The sequence below is a fragment of the Curcuma longa genome, chromosome 11 (genome assembly GCF_044706935.1).
Source record: "Curcuma longa cultivar G26 ecotype Majalengka, Jawa Barat chromosome 11, ITB_CL_G26_1.1, whole genome shotgun sequence".
NCBI classification, from domain to species: domain Eukaryota; kingdom Viridiplantae; phylum Streptophyta; class Magnoliopsida; order Zingiberales; family Zingiberaceae; genus Curcuma; species Curcuma longa.
The window spans coordinates 11750421-11774906 of NC_133871.1; the positions used below are offsets into that span (position 1 = coordinate 11750421).

Below are 24486 nucleotides of genomic sequence, written 5' to 3' on the forward strand. Positions count from 1 at the left end.
AAACTGTTATATGAATTTACCAACTGTACGCATCAGATTAATTAGGTGGCTGCTTTATTAGTATTATTTTGATTGGCCACTAGAGAGCTAACTATTTACTAGAATGATGAATTTAATTGGAAAAAATAATCTTTTTAATAACAAATTAAAATAAAAAAACGCTCTTTAAATGATTTTTTAAATATATATTTCCTTTCTCTTCAAGAATATTAAAAGGAAGAATCGAAATCCAATTTCTACACCGACTCCTCTTGCTTATTTAATTTGCTAGCAAACAATGATCCGCAACTATAATTATTTTGATATTTTTATATCAAATAAATTTTAGCAGCCGCTTATTTGACTGCTACATAATATTTAATTGAATATTTATTTTGACTGCTATAAAGTTTAGCAGCCAATTAAATCGACTGCTATAATCTCACTTAATTGAAAACGGGTAGCAGTTAATTAATTAATTAATTATTATAATAATTATTAATTAGTTGTTAAAGTATAATGGGTGTATTAACATTTTCTGAGGTAAATTAAAAAGCTAGATTTCCTCTGTTGATTTGATTAGGCTTACCGGAGTCGAGAGCGACTGCGGTAAGTTGACCCAGACGAGACCGCGACTCCGCCTCATCTCCGTGCTCCTCGCACTATAAAACCCACCGCCCTCGTCGTGCTCAGCTCTGTAGCTCTTTCGGATTCACCGTCTTCCATCACCTTCGCGAAAGGTCCACCAATGGCGGGGGTGCTCCTCGCACGCTCTTCATCGCGCATCTCCTCCTGCTCGCTTTCTATGTCAGTTCGTTGTTTACCCTCGTTCTCCCCATCGTCGCCCCCTCCGCGTCCCTCGCGCACTGCTTCCTCCCCGCCGCCTGCGCGCCACCTCGCCGACCCGCGGTCGACGATCAGCCACCGAGCGCTTGTCCGCTCCTCTGCAGCAGTCTCCGATCGATTTGAGAGCCGGTTCGCCACCATGGGTATTCTTTCTCCTACGCTTTCGCTTCTTTGCCCTTTGCTCGTTTTCCCAATCGGATTTGGAGTTATTTGTTCTAATTGGGATTTGTAGCGACGAGGAATTCGTACGAAAGCATCTTGGCGACGTTGCCGAAGGCGGGAGGTGGGGAGTTTGGGAAGTACTACAGCTTGCCGGCGCTCACTGATGCCCGGATCGGTAAGGCTGCCGGTGGGACTCTCATTCTTCTGGAGTTAATGCTATTGTATTGATTTGGTTAAGCTGTCGTGGTGGTTTAGATAGGCTGCCGTACTCAATAAGGATTCTTTTGGAATCCGCGATTCGGAATTGCGACGAGTTCCAGGTAACTGCAAAGGACGTAGAAAAGATCTTGGACTGGGAGAACACATCGCACAAGCAAGTTGAGATCCCCTTCAAACCTGCTCGTGTTCTCCTCCAGGTATGTTCTCGCCTCCTTGCTTAGTTTTTGTAAACTATTGTGACCCCGTAAATTTTTCCAAACTTTGTTGTGTTTTCTAGACCTATAAAGTTGCCCTATGATTTTGTTTTCTAATTTTAACCAATTTAGATTGATATAGCAGTAGCAGTGTCAGCCAAACCTGCTACATGAATTTAAATTTCCCAAATCTTACAAACAAACCCTGATTTGTTCCTTGAACTTCTAGACTATTTTATGACTTTATTTTTCAATTTAGACGAGCTTAGGAAGTTAGGATGATTGACACAACTGTGATACAAACCTAATATTGCCTAAATTAACCTCATTTGCATTTCCTAAACCTTCTGGATTCCTCATATAGTATTAGTTTTTTTGTTTGAGTCTTATAAGGCTACGCAACACTTTTGGTCAAAACACTGCTAAATTTCATAACTTGTGATCCTTGAACCCTTTAGAATCATCCTCTATCTTTGTTTTCTAATTCAAACCAACTTAGATTTATATAATAGTTTTGGCCAAAATTATTACATGGACTTAAGTTGTCTAAATTTCACAAATGAATACCTTGTTCCATTCTGTCGTGTTCTCCTAGATCCTCTGTAGTTATGTATGTTTTTTTTTCTTTCCAATTTTGATAAGGTTTATGTTGCACTTTCAATAAAAAATGCTGCATGTACCTAAATTGCCCAAGTTTCAAATATGTTCCTTCCACTCTCTAAAGTCTCATTCTATACCTATGCTTTCCAATTTAGGTCTAATAGTATTTTTGTCCAAAACTGTTACATAGTAACCAAAATGTCTAAATTTTACAAATGATGCCCTCTATTGTGTTCTATTCCTTTTTTTTCCTTCAATTTTGGCCAAGTTAAGTCCATGTTTAATTTCTACCCAAGTTTTAAATGTAAACCTTGTTTGTGTTCCTTGAATCCTCTAATGTCGTTCTATGGTTTTGTTTTCCAATTTATGTCTATTTAAATTCACATACCAGTTTTGGCCCAAAACTACCAAATTCAAAGTACCTAATCTCGGAAATGAACTCTAGTTGTATTTCTTGGACTTTCTAGACTACCCTATGCCTTTGTTTTTGAGTTCATATTACACTTTTGGCCACTATGCAAGAGATTCTTTATGAGATGGGCAATGATACACTATGCAAGAGATATTTGACATGATAACAAAAATCTTTGTTCGTAGTCCACAAGCTCTCAAATTTCCTGGTTCAGTATTTTACTGTTACAACTTTTCAAGTATCATTGGTAGTATGTAATCTAAAGTTGCATAGATAGTAGGGGTAACTTTTGCAATCTTGCTTCATATTCTCCATGTTCGGGAGTCAGGAGTAAATATCTTCCTTTACCATGTAGGTAGTCATTGAGATAGGGAAAATTTACTGCAAGCATTTCAGTTTAGGAATTTTTGCTCATTTTTAATGTGGTTTGTGGCATTATTCAAAGTAACATGATTTCGTTAACATGTTTTTCTGTGTCCATAAGTTATAACCTCCTGGATCTTCAATTTGTTTACTACAGGATTTTACTGGAGTTCCAGCTGTGGTTGACCTTGCTTGCATGAGAGATGCTATGAAAAAACTAGGAAGTGATCCAAATAAAATCAACCCGTTAGTAAGTCCTTTAAAATGTTACTTGCACTATTCCTCACTTGTCTGATCAACTACTTTTCTTTTTGTGTCATGAATGCTGTTGTTTTTTTTTTCATTTCCAAAATGACTTAAAAAGCAATGGTTCTTCATTTTTGTATTTTGAGCATCCAGTGGTTGTTCTTTTCTCAAGAAGCTAAAATATGTAATATATTTTTATCAATTGAGACATTTATGTAGTTTTTTTTGTCGACTGGTTGAATATATTGACACAGGAAACCACTTGAATTATGAGCTGTGTTTTTTTTTCTTTTTAAAGATTGATGTTTGAATTAATGAAGACATTGCATATAGGCAAGAAAAGGTGGTATTGTAGTTTAGGACCAGTAAATCGTATCTGTAATATAGCCATGGTTTTATTTGAGAAGTCAGTACATTTATTTTTATCGTGTTATATTTTATTTTTTTGGGTGAAGTTCATCAACTCCTAGAAAGAATCAAAACATGGACTCTGACTCCTAGTAAACCTTTATTCTTTTAGTTAGAAAACTTATTCTGTAAGTGATGATACAGGAGTATGCTGCATTTTCATAGCTACTCATAGACCCATACAATCACACACTTTTTCTGTCTGTCTATCCATTGAATTGGTAGGATGAATAATTGATGAGAAAATTTTTTTGTTTGTCTGAATTTTGGATCACTAGCATTCACTGTTGGGGTATGAAATTATATGAAGTAAGAAAAGATGTAGATGAATGAAACATGCTACCACTGGAAGATAGCAATTTATTCTCTCTTTTAGATTTTTTTTACTTGATCTACAAAACACTTAGTATACTTGCAATCTATCACGTAGGTTCCAGTGGATCTTGTTATTGACCACTCTGTGCAAGTTGATGTGGCACGATCAGAGAATGCAGTGCAGGCAAACATGGAATTTGAATTCCAACGCAATAAGGAAAGGTTTGGTTTTCTTAAATGGGGTTCCCATGCATTCCAAAACATGCTTGTTGTTCCACCTGGGTCTGGCATTGTGCATCAGGTAATTGGATAATTTTTACCATGAAAAAGTGATGTTAACTTGGTATTTGGAATGTGTTGCTTAGTTGTCCTTATTCCAATCTCTCTCCCTCTCCTTTCTTTTTTAATTTTTGGTTTTGAAAATTTCTTCTGCAGGTGAACTTAGAGTATCTAGGTCGAGTTGTCTTCAATACTGGAGGAATTCTTTACCCAGACAGTGTTGTTGGCACTGATTCTCACACAACAATGATAGATGGATTAGGTGTCGCTGGCTGGGGTGTTGGTGGAATAGAGGCAGAAGCTGTAATGCTTGGCCAGGTAAGTTTAGTTGATTGACAATGTGAAAATATCTAGATTATCATCTGCTTGCATTTTTTTGTTGATCTGGAAATTTCTTGGTTCACAAGAATCTCCATTTCCTTATTTTAATTTTGGATAGATGATTTGAAGCTTTTTCTATGAATGAGTTTTTCTTTTTTACTTGCAATAAACTGTTTCAAAGTGAATTTGTAAATTTCTGTATTTGATCAGATAGGTGTTGTGGACATTTGGAATGAGTACCATGCTTTCCATATTTCCTTAGTGGTGTTTAAATATATAATTATGTCCTGAGATTGCAGAATGCAATCCATTTCTATTGCGATCAACTAAACACATAGGCTTTATATTGTGACATCACAAAACACACAAATGCAGGACTAATAAAATTGCTGTAAGTACACGGTTCAATGGATTTCTGTTCACAGTTGAAATTGGAATAAAGTAATCATGTGTAGTTCTTTGCTTATTTCTGGGGGTTTTATATGTTTTTTTACTGTTATATTGTTTAATGAATATATATTTCAATGATATTTTCTATGATATGCCACTTGATTGTAGAAGAAAAGACAAATGAGATGTAATCTAAAGGACTTTGATCAGAGATGCATTGGTGATTTATTTGAATGATGTATAATCTATACTCAAGTGATGTTTATCTTGAGTGGTTGCTATTTTTGCTCTGAGAAGTGAGAATTATAGCTTTTTGTATACAATACATGGTTTAAGGTTTTGTTCTGTGTCAGTTGGCATAGGCAAAATGTTTCATTTTGCCAGTTGACCGGCATACGGAACACTCGACACCACGAAACTCCTCGACCAAATCTTTTTTGAATACCAAAGCGGCGCCAGGTCATGAAGAGAGAGGAAGAAACTTAAACATAAGTGTGCCTCAAGTTCAATTGGTGGTGAAGGGGGTGGTGAGTCACTGAAGTTCACCTTGGCAAAGGAGATGATGGTCAAAGGTTGAGAGGGATTTCACAAGCCTCTAAAATTGATTTGATAAAGGTGGGGCGGTGAAGGTTAGGTGATCGTGATCTTGCAATGAACGACTAGATTATTTAAGAATATAACACATGCATATTAGTGTTACTTTATATATATATATATATATAGCTTAATTTTTTTGTTATAAATTATAAATTATTTCTATTAATTACTATTGGGAAAAATATAGGTACAATATAGTAAATAGTAATTAAGTTTAGGATAATTTACTATTAAATAGTAATTAAAAGTGTAATTATTTACTTACATCTTATAGTAATTTTTACTTGTAGTTGTTAATAAATCATAATTATAATTACAAGTAAACTATTATAATTATTATGTAAATAATTGATTACAATAAAACAATTGATTAAAAGTTACAACTTATTTTAAGGAAAGTTAATTATGCTAACCAAGGTTTGAAATTTCGTGCCGTATCGCCCGATACGCACGAAAAATCTCGTTCCGACGCGGCACCGGCACCGGCACAGCGCCGGCACATGAATTCCGGCCGGGCGGCATCTCCGGCGGCGTCGCCGGCTCCGGGCGGAACCTCCGGCTGCGTCGCCCAGCCTCGGCGACGTTCCTGAGGCGTCGCGAGGCCTCGGCGACGCCGCCGGAGGCGCCGCCCGGGGCCGGCGACGCCGCCGGAGGCGCCGCCCGGGGCCGGCGACGCCGCCGGAGGCGTCGCCCGGAGCCGGCGATGCCGCCGGGGCCCCGCGACAGTCCGAGCGTCCGCGTCCGCGTGCCGCGATCGCGCGATCGCGAGTTTTTTTTTTTTTAAACTTAGGTGTTAATTAGATTTTAATAATCAACTCCTAGCTATAGTTCAAAATTATAATTCAAAATTATAATTCGGGATAATTTAAATAGGCCCTATTAAAACCTATAAAATTATCAAAAAATTTTATTAGGCCCTATTAAAACCTATAAAATTATCAAAAAATTTTATTTTTTATTTTTAAATATTTAGATTAAATTTTTTATTTTAATTAATATATTTTATATTTTAAAAATACCGAAACTATACCGGCACGGTACGATACGGTACCGAAACTGTATCGTTCCGGTCCAGGACCGAAACTCCGACACGGCTCGATATTTTAAACCTTGATGCTAACATTAATAATTTAATTAAATAAGTGCTAAAATTGTACTAACACAATACAATATAGTACTAAAACTGTATCATTCCAGTCAAAGGCTCAAAGGCTAAATTTCAGCATCAAAACATACTTTGCTTGATGACTTAGTTATACATGCATAACATGCAAAAAAAAAAAAAAAAAATCATAATGTAATAATCTTTGCAGCCAATGAGTATGGTGCTTCCTAGAGTTGTCGGTTTCAAGCTCACAGGGAAATTGAGTAATGGTGTGACAGCTACAGACTTGGTTTTGACTGTGACCCAAATGCTAAGGAAGCATGGGGTTGTTGGGAAGTTTGTTGAGTTTTATGGTAAGTGGACTTATGGGTTATTTGTATCATTCATCCTCCTTTCCTATTGCTGAAAATTCTTTTTTTCTTAATGCAGGAGAAGGCATGAGTGAACTTTCTTTGGCGGATCGAGCCACGATTGCAAATATGTCCCCTGAGTATGGAGCGACTATGGGTTTCTTCCCAGTTGATCATGTCACACTGCAATATCTGAAATTGACTGGGCGGAGCGATGCCACTGTAATTTCCTGTTACTTTCCAGTTTCTGTTCTGAGGACTTTTCAAAATGCTTCTATGTTCAATAATATTATTTCAAATTTTAGGTTGCCATGATAGAGTCCTACTTACGGGCTAATAAGATGTTTGTTGACTATAGCCAGGTAACTTGCTCCCGATTCAGTGTTTTACTTAATAATAGTTTTGTTGATAATTGTTCTGACTCGTAGCTCATTTCCAGCCTCAAATTGATAGAGTGTATTCATCTTATTTGGAATTGAATCTTGAACATGTTGAACCATGTGTATCAGGACCTAAAAGGTAAGAGACCCTGGACACAAATTGAAGTATTCTAGCTGTAGTGTTACTGAACATACTAATGTGCAGGCCTCATGATCGAGTTCCTTTGAAAGAAATGAAAGCAGACTGGCGGTCTTGTTTGGATAACAAAGTTGGATTCAAGGTACTCAAGATATTGCTAATTTTTATGAATACCATTGATGTACATAATACCTCTTATTTGCTTGTTAGTCATCAGTATTACAGCTGCAAGCACTTCTATATACCCTTTTTGAAGCAACATTAGATAAAAGGCTATGAGCTTTATACTTAATTATTCCATTGTCATTCTGGACTTTACAATCCAGCAGGGAACATACTACTTTTGGCAACTAAATGCATTTATGCATAGAAAATACATTTTGGGTGCAATGTGCTTTTACTATATTGGTGTACCATGTGTTTTTGTAGGGTTTTGGTGTGCCAAAAGAATCGCAAAATAAAATTGCAGAATTCTCTTTCCATGGTAGCGCTGCCCAGATAAAGCATGGTGATGTTGTCATTGCTGCGATTACCAGTTGCACAAACACATCAAATCCAAGTGTAATGCTAGGTGCGGCTTTGGTTGCAAAGAAAGCTTGTGAGCTAGGCCTGGAGGTTGGCTACTATATTCCATTTTGATGCTTCCTAATAATGCACATTTCCAATTTTTCTCTCTCAAATTTTGATCATTGTTTTTCTCATAAATGAATGTTTGCAAAGTACAAAATAAGATATTCAAATAAATATTATTGGTTTGAAAATATGATTACTTGGATATTCTGACACATTTATAATCTTTAACATCTTCTCAACAGCATGCTATGACTTCTTGTTTTCCTTTTTGACTTGTAAAAGAGAATACTTTTAAAGTATCTTTCCTTGTATATGCTTTATTATTCATTTTAATCGACCAGGCATACCTTCCTTATATTGTTGAACAAAGAACATGGCATTATACATCCATCATCCTCAACCCGTGTTTATTAAAGCATGTTTGTCGATCACATGGATCTTCTCAATCATTGGCATCCACCATCCTTGAAAATTTGCAATTAACATAAATTTATTGTAACCTTGATTGATATTTTCTAGAATTTAGATTTCAGTTGATGTACTTGTATTTCCAATTGATATCTTTTGTAGGTTTGCGGATAGTAAATGCTCCTATATCTTTAATCAAATAATTGAAGACATGTTTCCAACTACTGATTGGATATTGTATCTGATTTAACTAGAATTTATAATCATTGTTTTCTCCATTGACTTTTTTTTTTTCTATCGTCATTTGCATCTCACAGTCTTATACTTTCTCCTATTTTTATATCCTTGTGCTTACAGAGGTAACAAGTTTGTTCCTAGTGACTTCTTAAAACTATATGCATTTTATCCACACATTAGTTTCTGTGGTAAAAATTGTTCATTATTGAGTTGGATAAATTTGATTTTCCATGATGAAGTTCAGGACGTATTTTATAATGCATGCCAATGGTTTACTGAATTTTGATTTTCTTTCATAATTTATCAGGTCAAACCATGGATTAAGACGAGCCTTGCTCCTGGTTCTGGAGTAGTAACCAAATACTTGGAGAAAAGGTAGCTTGAATAATGATAGCAGCAATACCCTTAGTGATTGTAACTTCTAACTTCTGATTTTTTAAAATTTGACACTGGAATGTTTGTTTCAGTGGTCTTCAAAAGTATTTAAACCAACTTGGTTTCAATATAGTCGGGTATGGGTGCACCACTTGCATTGGGAATTCTGGTGATCTTGATGCGTCTGTTTCTGCTGCAATAGCAGAGAATGGTGATATTTCTCATTCCTATAATCCACTACTTTTTCTCTACAGAAATGAATTCTGAAATTGGTTTGCACTTCCAGACATAGTTGCAGCTGCTGTATTGTCCGGAAATAGAAACTTTGAGGGTCGTGTGCATCCTTTGACCAGAGCCAATTATCTAGCATCACCTCCACTTGTCGTAGCTTATGCTCTTGCTGGCACGGTACATATGCTATGCTAGTTTATGTTTCATTTATGGGAAAGTAGAAAACAAAGTTGAGCTGCTTCTGTGATTTCTATTATTTAGCATTTTCTGAACATAGTAAGAAATAATAAAGCAGTCACACACACTTCAGCAAATAGAAAACATTGTTCAATTATAAATTATCTTGTTATATCAAAAATAATTCTGTAAATAAAAAAAATACATGATCAAGATTTCTAAGTTGCAACGATTCAGAGGCATTGAGGACATTAATTTTTAGATTGAAGTTGATGAGCTGATCTGATCCTCCAAAAATGAGTTTATTTTACTTTCAGAAGAAGTGCTTATTTGATGCCTCTCATTCTGAAGGTATCACAAGATTCTGAAGTTTGCAAAGCTTTGCCACAGCAGAAATAGATAAAAATGTTGCAACCAAAAGTGAGAACTAGGGTTCCAACATGCATTTTGATAGGAGATATGCTAAGAGAAATGGTGATTTTGGAGCATTTTATTCTAACAGAGGGAAGAAAGACAATGAAAGTGTGACTCTGACTTTTGGAAAAGAAAAATATTGGCGGAGAAAAAAATGGAAACTGATATTCTTTAATGACCTGAAATAATAGATAATTAGAAAAGAAATTATAACAATGGTATTTCAGGAGGTGAGAGAGACAAACCAACATTAAGATGATCTGTTTGTATCATGGATTAAAGCGTCGAGCTGTGGATCGGCACAAGTGAATTTATTATGTTGTCTGCCAAGTGACACGCAAGATGAATTAGATGTTAGCATTGGAGAGACTAGCGACTGAGGGACAGAGAAGAGCTGCAGAGAGGAGAGACTAGTGAATGACATGCATGGTGTGTTGCTTGGTGGCAGCAAGGTAGAGGTAGAGGAAGAGAAACAGCTGCAGAGAGGAGAGACAAAGAGAGAGACCGAGGGAGAGAGAAGAGCTGCAGAGAGGAGAGACAGAGAGAGACTGAGGGAGAGAGAAGAGCTGCAGAGAGGAGAGACTGGCGAATGACACGCATGGTGTGTTGCTTGGCGGCTAGCAAGGTAGAGGAAGAGAAGTATTAAGAGTGAGAGCAGGAGAGTATGTAGAGAGAAAAAGAGACCTCAAAAAATGGAAAAAGAAAGAAAAAGAACTGTTAGGGAGAGGATTTTAACACTTCCCATTTGTTTGCCTAACGATAATCATTTTGCAGGTTGATATTGACTTTGAAAAAGAACCTATAGGGACCTCAAAGGACGGAAAGAAGGTCTACTTCAAAGATATTTGGCCTACTACTGAAGAGATAGCAGAGGTATATTTAACCCTGCTCCCATTTTTCCTACAAAGAACTTCATCCTTGAGGCTTGGTTAAATCTCACTTTTGTACCTTCTGTTTCTTAAGGTTGTACAATCCAGCGTGTTGCCAAACATGTTTAAGAGTACCTATGAGGCTATAACCAAAGGCAATCCCATGTGGAATCAGCTTTCTGTTCCTTCAAGTACAGAGTACGCCTGGGATCCTACATCAACATACATTCATGAACCTCCTTACTTCAAAGACATGAGGATGTCTCCTCCTGGGCCACACCCTGTGAAAGATGCCTACTGCTTGCTAAACTTTGGTGACAGTATCACAACAGATCACATTTCACCTGCTGGAGCCATTCCCAAGGATAGTCCTGCTGCCATGTACTTGATGGAGCATGGTGTTGATCCAAAAGACTTTAATTCGTATGGGAGTCGGCGTGGCAATGATGAAGTGATGACAAGGGGAACATTTGCAAATATTCGTCTTGTTAACAAACTCTTGAAAGGAGAAGTCGGTCCCAAAACTATTCACATTCCCACAGGGGAGAAACTTTCTGTTTTTGATGCTGCCGTGGTAAGCTAGTTGGGATTTCTAGCCATAAATAGTTTACTTGATACTGCATAAACCTGCATTATGGTCCTTTGTTTTGTTCAAATGCTTGGTTCCATTTGACTGATACACATCACTCTTGCACTGTCTGCAGAGATACAAAAGTCAAGGCCATGATACTATAGTATTGGCGGGTGAGGAATATGGTAGTGGAAGTTCTCGCGATTGGGCTGCAAAGGGCCCCATGCTTCAAGTATGTATTTTCCTCTTTCTCGTTACTATCAAATTGAAGAACTTATTGTAGGGTGAGGATCGCTCCTGATTGCAAGTATCGTCTAACCATTGGCACAATTGCAGGGCGTTAAAGCAGTAATAGCGAAGAGCTTTGAGAGAATTCACCGTAGCAACCTTGTTGGCATGGGAATTGTGCCCTTGTGTTTCAAGCCTGGGGAGGACGCAGAGATCCTTGGTTTGACAGGCCACGAACGTTACACTATTCACCTCCCAAGCAATGTGAGCGACATTAAACCAGGCCAAGATGTCACTGTAACTACTGACAATGGCAAGTCTTTCACATGCACTGTTCGCTTCGACACTGAGGTATATAAGTAACTGTTGCACCAATGTATCTTTACGGCCTACAGTTTGGTTATAGTAACTAAGGTGCGTTTGATGCAGGTGGAACTGGCATACTATGACCATGGCGGAATCCTTCATTACGTCATTAGGAGCTTGATCAACACCAAGAAATAGTTTCGTTCTTGTGCACGTAAGAAGTCATTACTGCAGAGCTTTTACTTTACGAAGGCGTTTAGTTTTGTAAGATTGATCTTGGGGTTTTCATCCACGCTGCCCAATAATAAAAGGGGCACTACGAATGCGAACTCGTGAGCGAGATCGGCGCTCGAATTCATATTTATGTGATAGTTGATAATGACGAGGGTTTACTTTTTTTTCCCCCATATGGCTCGACAAATCTATGTTATTTGGTACTTATCTCTCTGGGCTTAATAGAAATAAGAAGTTTATTTTACCTCTTTACTGCCCTTGGAGTTTTTGAATTGTCATCTACTCATCTTGCCCTTATAGTTTTAATTTGCTATTGAAATAATGTTTATTAATTTTAGGGTATTTGTCTTTAAAGATTTAAGATTTTAAATATTTTTATGTTTACTAAATGTTTAATTTGCTAAGGATATTCTCTCAAGTTCATGATGCGTGTAAATTATGCAATATATAACAGAACCGTTGTGTAACTCTAAGAGATTAATACAAAGATTAATACAAAATGTTTTATTGTTGTAGTTTTGTTGTTGTTTAGGGATGTAAAATTTGTCCTTTTATGTTTTCTTCCGCTATTTTGTGTCTCTTCCTTACTTTATAGTTTTATCGTTGTAGTTTTGTTGTTGTTTAGGGAATGTGAAATTCTCAAAAACTAGCCCTGTTAAGTGTTGCCTTTTTTTTCCATCCCTTTATAGTCCTATTGTAGAATTATTTTTATTATTGAGCTTGAAAAGATCTTTTAGCAGTTCTAATGTTAAATTTCATATTATCTGTTGTATTTTTTAGGATATCTAAAGTCATTTTGTGGATTTATTTTTTTGTTTGAATTTTAAAAAATATCTAATAGTTTTGTCAAAACAATTAAATGAATTTAAAATAATTAAATTTCTTAAATAGAGTAATTCTAGTAGTCTTTATAGTTTATGGTCGAGTTTGGTTTTAAAATACGTATTAATTTTCTATTATTTCATAAAATTCAATTACACATTAACCGTCACCTTAAAATCCTTTTTCGCATTTCCGACGTAGCCCTTCAACTCCTCCGTCTCCGGTACCTTCGCCGGCGTCCACTCCGTGACTCCCTCGACTCTTTAGCTGGTTTCACGTCATGGCTGGAGGCCGACGCACGGAAGTGTCTTATGATGAGGGCGTTGACCACTACGCCGTTCTGTGCCTGCCTTCTGGCGAAGAAGGTGCAAAGCTGACCCTAAAGCAGATCGAGAAGGCCTACCACAGTCAGTCTCGGATCCGCCATCCAGACAAACGGCCTGATGACCCCAACGCTACCGCCGATTTCCAGCGACTCAAAACCTCCTTCGAGGTGCTCAAGGATGAGGCTGCCCGCCGCGTGTTTGACGCCCGCCTTCGCGCTCGCCGCGAGCGAGTCCTTCGAGACTCCGCTCTCGATGCCAAGCGGAGAAAGCTCGCAACTGATCTGGAGGAACGGGAACGAGCGGCGGAGGCAGAAGACGAAGCAGATTCTGCCAAGCAGTCCGAACGTCGGGAGAAGGACGTGGCGGCCCGTCTGCAGGAGGAACTCGCCGAGTTCCAGGCGAGGAAGGCAAAGAAACCTACTTTTGCTTCCGATCCGACTTCCAAGGTAATGTATTATTTTCCATTGTTTTTTAAATTTTTTATTTAGGATTTTCGAGCATTTGCTTGCATTCCATATAGGCTACTTCCATCCTGTTGTATATTCTCTCTTCTTTTTTTTTTTTTTCTGTGTTTTGATGTAGAAATTTATTTGTCAGAGTTTAAATTCTAGGAATTGTTTCATAATATTACGAGTAGTCAATGCTTTTGTTGAATGCAGTTGGATAACGCAATGTAAGGCCTTTGAGGTTTCTCATTCCAATTTGCTTTGACATATGAAAATTGTTCTAATGATTTGAATATTTGCTTCATCCTGTACTTGTAAGAGGGGACTACTCTTTTAAATGGTCAATTCATTAAAAGAATGCACTTCTATGTGCAGTTCCATTCAACAATGACAGGGTGATGGAGATAATAAAACTACAAGTAAAAGAATACAAGGGAAAAAAATGATATTGTGAATCTACTATACAAAACGCCAAGGGAGAGGGGCAGAGTAGAGAGGTTCTCTTGTAGTTTAACTCTGGAATTTACTCAAGTGTATTTGCAAAAATATGTAACTAGTAAATGGTTGATTGAGGCTTGCAGCATAAGTGTGTTTTCTCTTTTATGATCTGGCCGTAGTTCCGCTTTATTTTCTTTGGTTCCTTGTCTCATGTGTATATTAGCAGATTAGTAAGAATTTAGCAATGTTATGTGAAGGTTACAAATGAAAACCATTTCGTCCTCTCCTAGACTCTTACTTAATTGATGTATTATGACAGGTGGTTGCTACACGCAGTGTGTGTGGCAGTCTCTCAAATCCTTTATTTGTTCTTCCTGTTCAAGCCCCGGCTCCTAATACACCAAGTCCTCTTTCTGTAAAAGCTTCTGAACCTATGAACCCTATACACGAGAATACAATTGCTGCTGGATTTCAAGACTATGAAGCTTCTATATTGAAGAAACTTCAAAAGGTATAATAAAGTAGAATGTTGATCTCTTACTTTCTATTTAGTGTTAGAGTTTATGCATAATAGTGCTTGAGCATAGGTGATTACTTTTATTGGCACTGCTGATATGCTTGATTTCAAGCAGAATAATTTATCTGAGATATAAGATATCAAGCATCCTGCTTGTTTCATAAAAAATATGCAGTATTGACTTGGGATTGACAACCATAAAAAACTTCATAAGAAATATAGAAACAATGTCACCATGGGCAAAAATAATATACAGTTGTTTGCTTTCCTTGCCTAGTCAATAGAGTAGGATTTTTTTCTCCCTTCTTGGGAATCAACCCAACTGATATTTTTATAAATACTATAATAGCATCATCAAAGTTATAATTGATTTTCATTCATCTGAATTGAATCATATTACAAACTAGTTTAACTAGGAAAAATTAATAAATGCTGGACTAGGCATGTTGAGAATACTTTTTGCCTATGTAATTAGGCCTTAGTAATCCCCAATCATTTTCCTTCCTTTGTTGGTGATGTTCCAAATCCCACTGGTCATCTCTCCCCATCTTTGCTGAGCCAGCATCATGTTCACCATCCAAGTCAAACTTCAAATCCCTGTCCACTATGATTTTGGATTTGAAGTTTGCAGTTACCAGTCCACTTGAGAAGTAAAGTTATCTCAAGGAATCATATGCTATCTTGCACTACATGGAATCAATCTTATAAGGTCTAATTTAGGAAAAAGATTCAAGCAATCTAGCAGGTGGGATACATTGGAATAAGAACAATTTTGAGTAGAGCTCCGGCTCCATTGGGCTATGCTACTTGAAATGAGTTTTTGACATGCGTGTTGATCCAAATGTTTGAATCTAGAAAAAAAAATTACACATAACCAATAGAAATATTGAGTGACCACTTGAGCATCGGTGTTCAATTGTCAATATCCAATGCAGATATGGAAGGGATAGGTTTCCAAGTATCAGAACGAATGGGAGAGGGTAATCAACAGACTATATCTCATCATGAGAATGGTTCAATGATATGGCATAGATGATGCAGTAGACAAATGTGGAGTTGAGATCTAAGGAATATGATGACCAGTTGTATCATGTTCAGTGTAATGCATGTCTGCCGTTTGGTAACTTGAACTTGAATCTAAGTGTTTGAAATGGCTACTTTTAAAAAAGATACACATGCTCAATTGAAATATTGAGTGTCCACAAAGAGTGATGATACTTTGTGTTAGTATGTGACATAAGGGAAGATGAAGAGTCCAAGTATCAAAGCATAGCACCTTGTGAATTGGAGGTGCAACAGAACAGTGAAAGCATTGCTCACCCTTGGTTAATGCCATGTTCACTTCGTGCAGTCATCAAAGACATGACCAGTAGCAACATGAAGGATTTTAAGAAGACTGGAGGGTAGGCTAGTTTCCAATTTGCCTGTTTAGATTAGATGTATCACAATTAGATGTGTGCAGATGAGAAACTTTGGCATTCTTGTAGTCAACAAGGACATTGCCAATGCAATATAGACCCGACCACGGTTCGGAACTGCCGGTTCGATGGTTCGGAACCGCTGGTTCGACGGTTCGGTTCGACGGTTCAGAACCGCCGGTTCAATGGTTCATGGCAGGTCGATCTTTAACTTTAACCGCCCAAGACGGTTACGATTCACGGTTCGGAACCGCCGGTTCACGGTTTGGTTCACGGTTCACGACGGTTCGAGATTATTATATTAAAAAATTTAAAATTTATTAAAAAAAGTGCACTTCGGAGAATTTACCATCCCAGTCGACTGATTTAGTCAAACCAAGAAAACGGCTACTGAATTGTTGAAATCACACCTGATTTTTGTCAGAATTCAAAATCCAGTCGACTGACTTTTCTCATCAGTCGACTGGAGTTAAATCCAGTCGACTGATGAGGAGTATCCAGTCGACTGGAGTTAAAATTTTGAACCGGCGGTTCAACCCGCCAGTTTCACACCTATTGAACTGCCGGGCCCGGTTCGGCCCGGCTAACTGGGTCCGGCCCGGACCCGGCCCGTGGTCGGGTCTAATGCAATAGGAGGGATTTTAAGAAGACTGGAAAGGAGGCTAGTTTTTGATTTGTCTGCCTAGATTAGATGTATTATGCAGATAAGGAATCTTGGTATGCCAAGCAGATAATGATTTGTCCTTGTAATAATAGGCAACCAGACTGGCAAAACTAAACTAGATACATAATAGTTATCTGAGTTATGCGTAAATGAAAGCAACTTCGCATGGGTAACTTGTTGCACAGTTTGAGATGAGAGTCTTTTTGCATCTATCTGATGCAGGCAGTCATGACTAGGTGAAGAAGTTAAGTTTACAGTTGCTTGAGTTCTCTTTTGGTGTTATGCGCTGTGTAGCTATGATTTAAAATGGCTTAAAGGACAGGTTGATTGTAACCTCAAGGACTTGTTAGACCTTCAAATGCAATTTGGGATTGAAACTGCAACAACCTTAATTAACATCTGGTCAATTCTCCATTAGTTCTGTGGCTTACATATGACATAGGTATAAACATGCAGTTTGATTCTATTTTAAGGTTGCCTCTACCGTAACTTGCATGTTAGAAGTAACTTGGATCATGTTTGCGTATTACTTTTCTTAATATAAAAGAGGTTTTCATTATAGCTTAGCAGATTTTGGAGTTGATTAGTGGCTAAAATTAATTGCCTTCAAATTTGTTTAGAACCAAAGACTAAAAGAAGCTTTCACATTGTTTTGTGTAAAAACCCCTATTCATACTTTCTTTTCTTCTGTTGATATATGACCGGAAACCCAATGAATGCCCAGAATGTGGATTTCTCTTTGGACATGATAAAACATTCTCCAAAATCTGGTACCAGTCAAGATAATGGTGCTGCTGCTGCATTGAAGGAAGGTGCACTGAATTCTGATTGCAGGGAAATGTGAAGGAAGATAATACGATAAAAAAGAAAAGAAAAGAAAAAATGGGAAATCGGAGCAAGACTTGCAAATTAATGTAGAAAAACATTGAAAAAAAACGTTTTATGCTGAGAGTTTGATTCGACCCTACTGATAGATAATATCTTATGGAAGCGGATTATTTAAACATGAGAAACATGTTTTTTTTTTCTTCTAGAACTGAGTTTGTTGAACAATCATCAAATCAAATGATGTGATATGAGGTCCGACAATCAAGAGGCATCATTTGAGTTGACTGTGCTTATTGCCAATTTGTGGATGAGCTCCTCAGCCCAACTGCCCTGTGCATTTGTTTTACAAATTGGTAGGAAACTGTCGGGATTATTCTCGCCGTTTGTCTCATTAATAATGATTATATGCAATTTTTTTTATTTGCACAAATTTTAAAGATCGATATCAGGGGAGTTTGGGTCCATCAATCGTATATATATATATACGAGCTCTCTTGCAACAATCGCCAAGTTGAACCAGTGCTTCTTCTTCATCTCTCTTCCAGTTTCAGTCAACCGGAGAAATCCAAGTCCGGCGGATCATGGCGAAGGTTCACCCCAACACTGAAGAAAATTGCGTAGACGGCGTCGAGGTCGCTGGCGACCGGAAAGATAAGAGTAGGGTGTTGACGGTGTGGAGGAAGTCTCTACTCTTCGGCTGCAGCGGCTTCACGGTTTTCGACGAGGAGGGCAATTTGGTCTTTCGAGTCGATAACTACGGCTGCGGCCGTGCCGGCGAGGTCGTGCTCATGGACGCCGCCGGAAAGCCTCTGCTCACCGTCCGGCGAAAGGTATGTGATGAGCCATTAAATCAGTTTTTTTTTTTGACAAAATTCGAGTGGATTTGAAGCATTCGATTGGACTAAAGTAAACTAGTTGGATGATCGCAGAAGCTGAGTCTCGGTGAGAATTGGAAGGTATACAACGGCGAGGACTCAGTCGACCCCGTGTGCTCCGTCAAGAAGAAGTACGCGAGCCGCCTCCACGCCAAGGCCGGCCTCGCTCGCGTGGCGGACTGCAGGCGTCGAGGTGGCCGCGCCGCTGCCCGGTACGAGGTGGAGGGGTCCTACTCCCGGCGGAGCTGCACGGTTTACGACGAGCGACGGCGAGCGGTGGCGGAGGTCCGGCCGAAGGAAACCGCCCGAGGGGTGGGATTCGGCGACGACGTGTACCGCTTGGTGGTGCAACCGGCGGCTGACGCGCGCCTCGCGATGGCCGTCGTCGTCGTCCTCGATCAGATGTTCGGGTCGAGAATTCCCCTGATTAAAGGTTGAGGTCTCAGATTTTTGCAATGATTTTTTTATAAAAAAAAAAAGAAAAATGAACACATTTTTTTTTTCTCTAACTCATTGTATAGAAAAGGTTGTTTGGAGTGTAAATTTGATTTATCATTTTTTCAAAAGTTACCATGAAATAAATCGTAATGTGTGCATTCTTCCAAAAAAATGTCTAAAAAGTATCATTTATTGTAATTCCATGTGATTTATTTCAATCGGAATAAAGCAGTATCATTAATGGTAAAAAGTAATGGTGGATTCATTCATAGTCTGGATTTAAATAGTGGCAGAGCTTCAAAGATACAATGAACATTCCACAAGGAGAAACAAAGCCAAAGGAAAACATCGACTGACATACAGACTCCAGATCTGCTTCTACAAAATTTGGGTGAAGGGAAATCGTGCATCGATGATCCGCACTTCCCGATCAACAAAGAGATATCTGCCTTTCGTTATTAGGTTTGGGGTATAACAAGTTGCATAATGATCTTCAATCAAATCCTTGCATAATTAAGCCAACAAGGCTGAAAAAAAAACATGAAGCTCGTTTTGTCATGCTACAGAATTTGCCTGATGACCCCAGAGGTGAAGTTGAGCTGGTGGATATTTTGGTTTGATGGCGAACAGAGTTACAGAGATGCAGCAATAAGGAGAAAGAATGAAGAAAGTCTCTGAGATGAGAGGAAACTAATACTCGGAAGCTTCAGCTCGTGGTAAGAGTACCTGGTCAAATAATAAACCCATATTATGAACATGCAAACTAATAGCAACTAAAGAAATAAAATTAGCTGCTGAGCAGGCGTGAATGAAAAGCATGAAGATCTTTCGATATCACTGCAAACTACAGTATGATGCAATAGTATGTTTACAAGGTGAAGGTAGTTATTGATACCTGTCATTTCTTATTTCAGATGAAAGGAACCAGCCATCTCATCTCTGATCCATTTCCATTGGCCAAATAGTAAACCTTTTTCCACTTTTCATCTGAAAAACTCTCGCGTCGTATAAGTCTTTGCCTGGGGTAAGTGAAGTGCAATGTGCAAAAGATTGTCAGATTTCACGCTAGAATTTGTTCAACTAAAAACAATGCAAACAGTTTGGAAAAATGATATTCCCACAAGTTCACTACTAACAAACGACTCTGCTAACCTCTGGAACGATCATCATGTCCTAAATCCATAAAATACTACCAACATGCTATAATAAACAAAATTTGTCAGTGTAAACTTACTAGAACATCATTTGATCAACTAAGGAAGATCTTAGTCAGTCTATAACAACAAAAAAGGCCCAACTTTCATACAAATTCTATAAACAAAACTTAAGGCTTGAGAAATGGCCACCCCATCGCAAGAAATACTACACTTCTGTTGATATGAAACAAACATTTGAAAAGAAAGGGGCATAAAATAAGTGACGTTCAGTCAACAAAAGAGATGGTTTTCTAAAACAAATTGTTTCAGACTGGAAACATAGAGCAGCTGCATGAACTTTCAGTGTTAGTAAACAACATAATTTTCCTCCAGATAATTGCCTGAGAAGAAAGTAAATGTTTTTGCAGCTACCTTAGATAGTAATGGCACACAGTAGCAGCCTCATCCAAAGTGTAACGAGGCAGCATGATGCGGGCACCTAGGGGTACATCCGGAAGTTCTTGGCGCAACTTCCCGACAGCAGTCGAATGAGAGAAGGCGCCTATCATCATGTTATCATGCATCATAGATCTGTAAGCATTCACCTGTAAGAATATCAATGTTTTGTGTTGAAAAACCTATCTGCTACACTGACAAGCGTTACTTTCGATAGTGGATTTCGATGGTTAGTAGTAAATGTAATAAGAAAATAGTTGATGCTTACTGTTGTAAGCTCCCTAGCATGAATCGGCCGAGAAGACTTCCATGACAGATGTTCGTGATATTCACTAAACGTGAACCAGTTATTGTACTGGAAAGAAAAGAAAATAATGAATGATAAAGTATGCAGATATCAGCCAATATCAAGCAAACACTCTCATCTCAATCTTATGATACCTGGTCAATAGCAAATAGTATAGGCACATCTTTCACTAGTGATAACTCTTCTCTTAACCGAACCAATACTCCCGTTGCAGCATGTGAGTAAGCAATACCAGTTTGAATAAGATCATATAGTGTAGAACCTTCAGGCATCGCCATGGAATCAACTCCTTTCATTAAGCCAACACCAGTACCTTCTCCCAAAAGAATGGGGTCAAAAATTTGACAGGGTAATTGCTTTAAGCGACCCTCATTGAACTTGAGGAAATCCTGACGAATGACATCCATAGGAAAGTGATGTGTGAACAAAAATATCTTTAAAAATGTATCAAAGTTGAAAAGTCCCTCTTTAGGTGCAAAACAAATACCTACCATGTACTTTCAAATTTGATTAGAATGAAGAACTGAGAAAGAAGCTATTAGAGAGATAACCCATAATTGTGGATAACTTATCAGAAAGAATATTATCAAAGAAATCCCCAACTAAATCTTCTAGCATTTACTTTGTCATATCTGACAGTATCAAAATTCAAGATTGACAACTAACAAAAAGTACTTGGTTTTGTTGAGAACCTGTTGCTGACCTGACTCCAGCATAAGCATGTTGCAAAGACTGAAGATATATGTTTTATTTGTAAAATTTCAGCAATTATATGTAAGGTTAAATATTCAATCAAAATCCTTTGCAATGACACACACAAAAATAAATAAATAAATAACGAACAAATCAAGGTAAAGAAGGAAACTAAAATGTAAAGAATAGCAGAATGAAAGCAATCACGATACACAATTAAAGATTAACGCATAAGCATTAGCAATATATAATTGAAAATGATGATAAAAGACAGATGTTGGCATACGCATAAGCATAATCAACTAATAAGCCTTAATAAATTGATAGGTTTGGACTAAACAATAAGGGATTGCAGCAGTAAACATCCCAGCCGTGCCTTCTGGTGTTGGAATCAAAGGATTATCACATAAAAAAATTATGCAAACAAGAGAGATGGTAGAAGCGTCCAGTGATTCTCCAAGACTAATGTGGAACTAAGGAATCCTAAAAGGAACATGCTCAACCTAATCAAAAACTTCATGGAAGATAATTTTCCAAGTTGATCGTTTAGCAAGGAGATGTTTACTTGTGATGCTTCTAAATGATGAAAGATGAAAAACAAAATATATGAAATGGGTTTTCTTCACCAGAGAGATTCAAAAAGTCTAAGTAGGAATCTAGTTAACATTTACCAATTGAAAGAACTCCTTGCTTAAAAAACTATAAAAAGGAATAATCTTCAATTAAAGGCCACTATAAGAATAATATCAAAAATACAGTAAATAATTAAGGTAACATCAAGCATACAACATTCTTGTGAATGAGTAAAAACTTGAAGTTACTAGCGTAAAACAAATCTGATAATGATAATGGTACACTTTTCAACAATTCCTAGAACAACAATAGAGAGTCACATACGTGAAAAACACATCATGCACATATCATTGAAGATATGAGCATTGAATTAAAATTAAGTCTATAGATGATCTCTAGATTTAAAGGAAATGTTGAGCACCTGAAGGTTTTGTTCTGCCTGAACAGGTGTATCCCATAACTCCTTGTGCAAATTTTTGTAATAGAAGCCTCCATGGGTCCAATCCCTACCTTTTGGAACATAAAATACTAGCCATCCTTCACTACGAGCCCAATGGACAAGCAATGCAAGTGTCACACTTTTCCCACAGCTAACAGGACCATCCAGGACAATCTGTTTTTTGCAATCTGATGGAATAGAGAGAAAAATAAGGATGGCCCATATAAACATTATTATTTTCAATGTGTATACAACCCTTAAGAAAAATAGCACACCAACCAAGGAAAAGGTGATATTTATTTACATTTACACCTACATTCCTAACATGAACAAGAAATTTGGGCCCAAAAGGACAAAGTTAGGGTAGCGAAAGTTAAAAGCTCAAGTGGCAAAAATATAACTGAAGAGAGGTCCTGTCAAAAAAATTCTTAGAGCAAATTCAAGAGTGTTGCACACCAGCAAGATTTTTTTTTAAAAAAACAAATATAGTAAAGCACTTCCAAAGATGATCTCTTCTCTTGATCCAAAAGAGGAAGAAAAGTAGTTTTATGTTTCCTTTAATAGCATGATATGTGCTCACATACCATATATGAGACCACGTGGTACCAAACTATGTTATTTTGATGTGCTTTTACACTTGACTACTCTGTCAACATTTTATCACCTCCTGCGATAGTCTACTTGTGCTACTGCAATGCATGCTAAATCATGATTGGCAATTATCTAAGACTTAATTAAAACATAATAGCTTGTGTGTCAATTAAGTTTGTAGCATTTATTTGTCTAAATTTCTCATGAGCATAATAGTTCAAATAGGAAGCAGATCCTCATCTGCATACATTCGCTAAGTAATTGGCACATCACCTACATGTGTTTCATAAAACTTCAGCAAGAACATTTTTGATTATCAGTAGTCATTCAGTACTTTGTCTAAAAGTTGAATCTGTTGTAAGAATTAAATACATTAGCTAATGCATGCCCAATAAAAAGGAGAAATTGTGAATGCATAAGACAAATATACAAGTAATCATATGAAGATTATAAAACTGACACCAAATACAAAAAAGGTAATTATTTTAGGGTACCAAGAGCATGAAGATAGGGATCTACAATGCGCCTGAAATTCTTGCTAAAATCCTTGCTAACTTATAAAAAGTAGGAAATAAGAAAAATTATGGCGTACTTTTAGTGCCTGAGCGAAGTGTAGGATCTACAATGCGCCTGAAATTATCACGCAGGTCCAGGAAACTCTGCCTGACCATAACAGCGCATCGCCTTGTGTCCTCAAACTCCTTTGTCATTCCTTTTGGCAAACCCTCGGGCAACATAGCTTTCCATTCCTCCAGGCTATTAAAACATCCAGAGCAAACACAATACTAACGATCATAAGGACAACAAAAAAAGACATCATTTCCATCTCAAAAGAAAAGAAAATGTGCATCGGCACCTGAAATCTACATAGGTGCATGCCTCTTTTCGGCTGAGCGAAGCAAAGGAGTTAGTCATAGTGAAGAGGGGGCGGCCGCCGGGGCCAACGTCCAGCGCAGGGTCGTAGGAAGGCGGGAGGGGATCTTTCGGACGCTCATACTCGTCGTCGATTCCATCCGATATATGAGAGGCGTCTTCACCTCGGGCATCAGTTTCATCGATTGATTCGGCGCGGGGGTTCTTGACGCGGGCTTTGCCCTTGTTGGCGGTCTTATTCTTGGCGGAGTAGGAACGGGAAGAAGCCGAGGCGGGCAGAAGATTGGGGAGGAAGATGGAGGCTCTGTTCCCCACCGCGGCGCTGGCGGCGGCGGCGGAGGAGGAGCGGAGGAGAGATCGCAGCATTTTGGGCCCGCGGCCTTGCGCGACCACGGAAAGGGTTTTTCACAACGTGATAAAACCCGACCGGAAAACTGGTTGATCGGCCTGGGCCGGTCGGCCCAATTGAGAGTTAATTAACTCGAAAATTTAAACTCTGGTCCGAAACGGCGTGGGTTCAAATCCCACAGCTGTCAATTTTTTTCTTCCCCACTTAATTTTCTTCCTAGTCTCATGATTGAACAAATGAGCTTGTGGGCCTTGGCCCAATTAGATGGATTATCCCATAGATACTTCAGTAAAAAGATGGAATCTACCCTCTAGCAGTCTCATATAGCCCGGCCCTATGATCATATGTGAGGAGATAAATCAAGAAACT

General features: G+C 38.1%; 4 protein-coding genes across 4 annotated transcripts; 3 read left to right on the forward strand and 1 right to left on the reverse strand.

Moving 5' to 3' along the window:
* The first annotated feature begins 715 nt into the window (after positions 1-715).
* Positions 716-12178, forward strand: LOC141840821 (aconitate hydratase, cytoplasmic-like). The gene is made up of 20 exons (XM_074728896.1): positions 716-968; positions 1058-1162; positions 1243-1403; positions 2933-3025; positions 3860-4045; positions 4180-4341; positions 6645-6789; positions 6866-7008; positions 7092-7148; positions 7226-7305; positions 7372-7447; positions 7735-7920; positions 8831-8898; positions 8991-9109; positions 9185-9306; positions 10495-10593; positions 10684-11163; positions 11294-11392; positions 11497-11739; positions 11818-12178. The coding sequence occupies exons 1-20, from the start codon at positions 728-730 to the stop codon at positions 11890-11892; spliced, it is 2940 nt and encodes a 979-aa protein (XP_074584997.1). The 5' UTR covers positions 716-727; the 3' UTR covers positions 11893-12178.
* A 798-nt stretch (positions 12179-12976) lies between these two features.
* LOC141837110 (uncharacterized) lies at positions 12977-17403 on the forward strand. The gene is made up of 3 exons (XM_074724571.1): positions 12977-13522; positions 14280-14471; positions 17284-17403. The coding sequence occupies exons 1-3, from the start codon at positions 13031-13033 to the stop codon at positions 17401-17403; spliced, it is 804 nt and encodes a 267-aa protein (XP_074580672.1). The 5' UTR covers positions 12977-13030.
* A 565-nt stretch (positions 17404-17968) lies between these two features.
* LOC141841063 (protein LURP-one-related 8-like) lies at positions 17969-18700 on the forward strand. Its single transcript, XM_074729187.1, has 2 exons — positions 17969-18217; positions 18317-18700. Exons 1-2 carry the CDS (start codon positions 17969-17971, stop codon positions 18698-18700), a joined length of 633 nt encoding a protein of 210 aa, XP_074585288.1.
* A 425-nt stretch (positions 18701-19125) lies between these two features.
* On the reverse strand, positions 19126-24134 carry LOC141840517 (uncharacterized). Its single transcript, XM_074728530.1, has 8 exons — positions 23752-24134; positions 23488-23651; positions 22287-22492; positions 20734-20988; positions 20561-20647; positions 20269-20441; positions 19596-19719; positions 19126-19426 (listed from the first exon to the last, which is right to left on the reverse strand). The coding sequence occupies exons 1-7, from the start codon at positions 24132-24134 to the stop codon at positions 19611-19613; spliced, it is 1377 nt and encodes a 458-aa protein (XP_074584631.1). The 3' UTR covers positions 19126-19426; positions 19596-19610.
* Between the last annotated feature and the right edge of the window lie 352 nt (positions 24135-24486).

Excerpts from the sequence above, each read along its gene's own strand:
- LOC141840517 (XM_074728530.1), bottom strand. The coding sequence starts at position 24,134 with ATGCTGCGATCTCTCCTCCGCTCCTCCTCCGCCGCCGCCGCCAGCGCC. Across the intron at positions 22,493-23,487 it reads ACTTCGCTCAGGCACTAAAA|ATTGCAAAAAACAGATTGTC; the intron begins GTACGCCATAAT and ends CTATTCCATCAG. Across the intron at positions 20,989-22,286 it reads AGGCAGAACAAAACCTTCAG|GATTTCCTCAAGTTCAATGA; the intron begins GTGCTCAACATT and ends GTCATTCGTCAG.
- LOC141840821 (XM_074728896.1), top strand. The coding sequence starts at position 728 with ATGGCGGGGGTGCTCCTCGCACGCTCTTCATCGCGCATCTCCTCCTGC. Across the intron at positions 9,110-9,184 it reads TGCTGCAATAGCAGAGAATG|ACATAGTTGCAGCTGCTGTA; the intron begins GTGATATTTCTC and ends TTGCACTTCCAG. Across the intron at positions 9,307-10,494 it reads CTTATGCTCTTGCTGGCACG|GTTGATATTGACTTTGAAAA; the intron begins GTACATATGCTA and ends ATCATTTTGCAG.
- LOC141837110 (XM_074724571.1), top strand. The coding sequence starts at position 13,031 with ATGGCTGGAGGCCGACGCACGGAAGTGTCTTATGATGAGGGCGTTGAC. Across the intron at positions 13,523-14,279 it reads CTTCCGATCCGACTTCCAAG|GTGGTTGCTACACGCAGTGT; the intron begins GTAATGTATTAT and ends GTATTATGACAG. Across the intron at positions 14,472-17,283 it reads TATTGAAGAAACTTCAAAAG|AATGTGGATTTCTCTTTGGA; the intron begins GTATAATAAAGT and ends ATGAATGCCCAG.
- LOC141841063 (XM_074729187.1), top strand. The coding sequence starts at position 17,969 with ATGGCGAAGGTTCACCCCAACACTGAAGAAAATTGCGTAGACGGCGTC. Across the intron at positions 18,218-18,316 it reads TGCTCACCGTCCGGCGAAAG|AAGCTGAGTCTCGGTGAGAA; the intron begins GTATGTGATGAG and ends GGATGATCGCAG.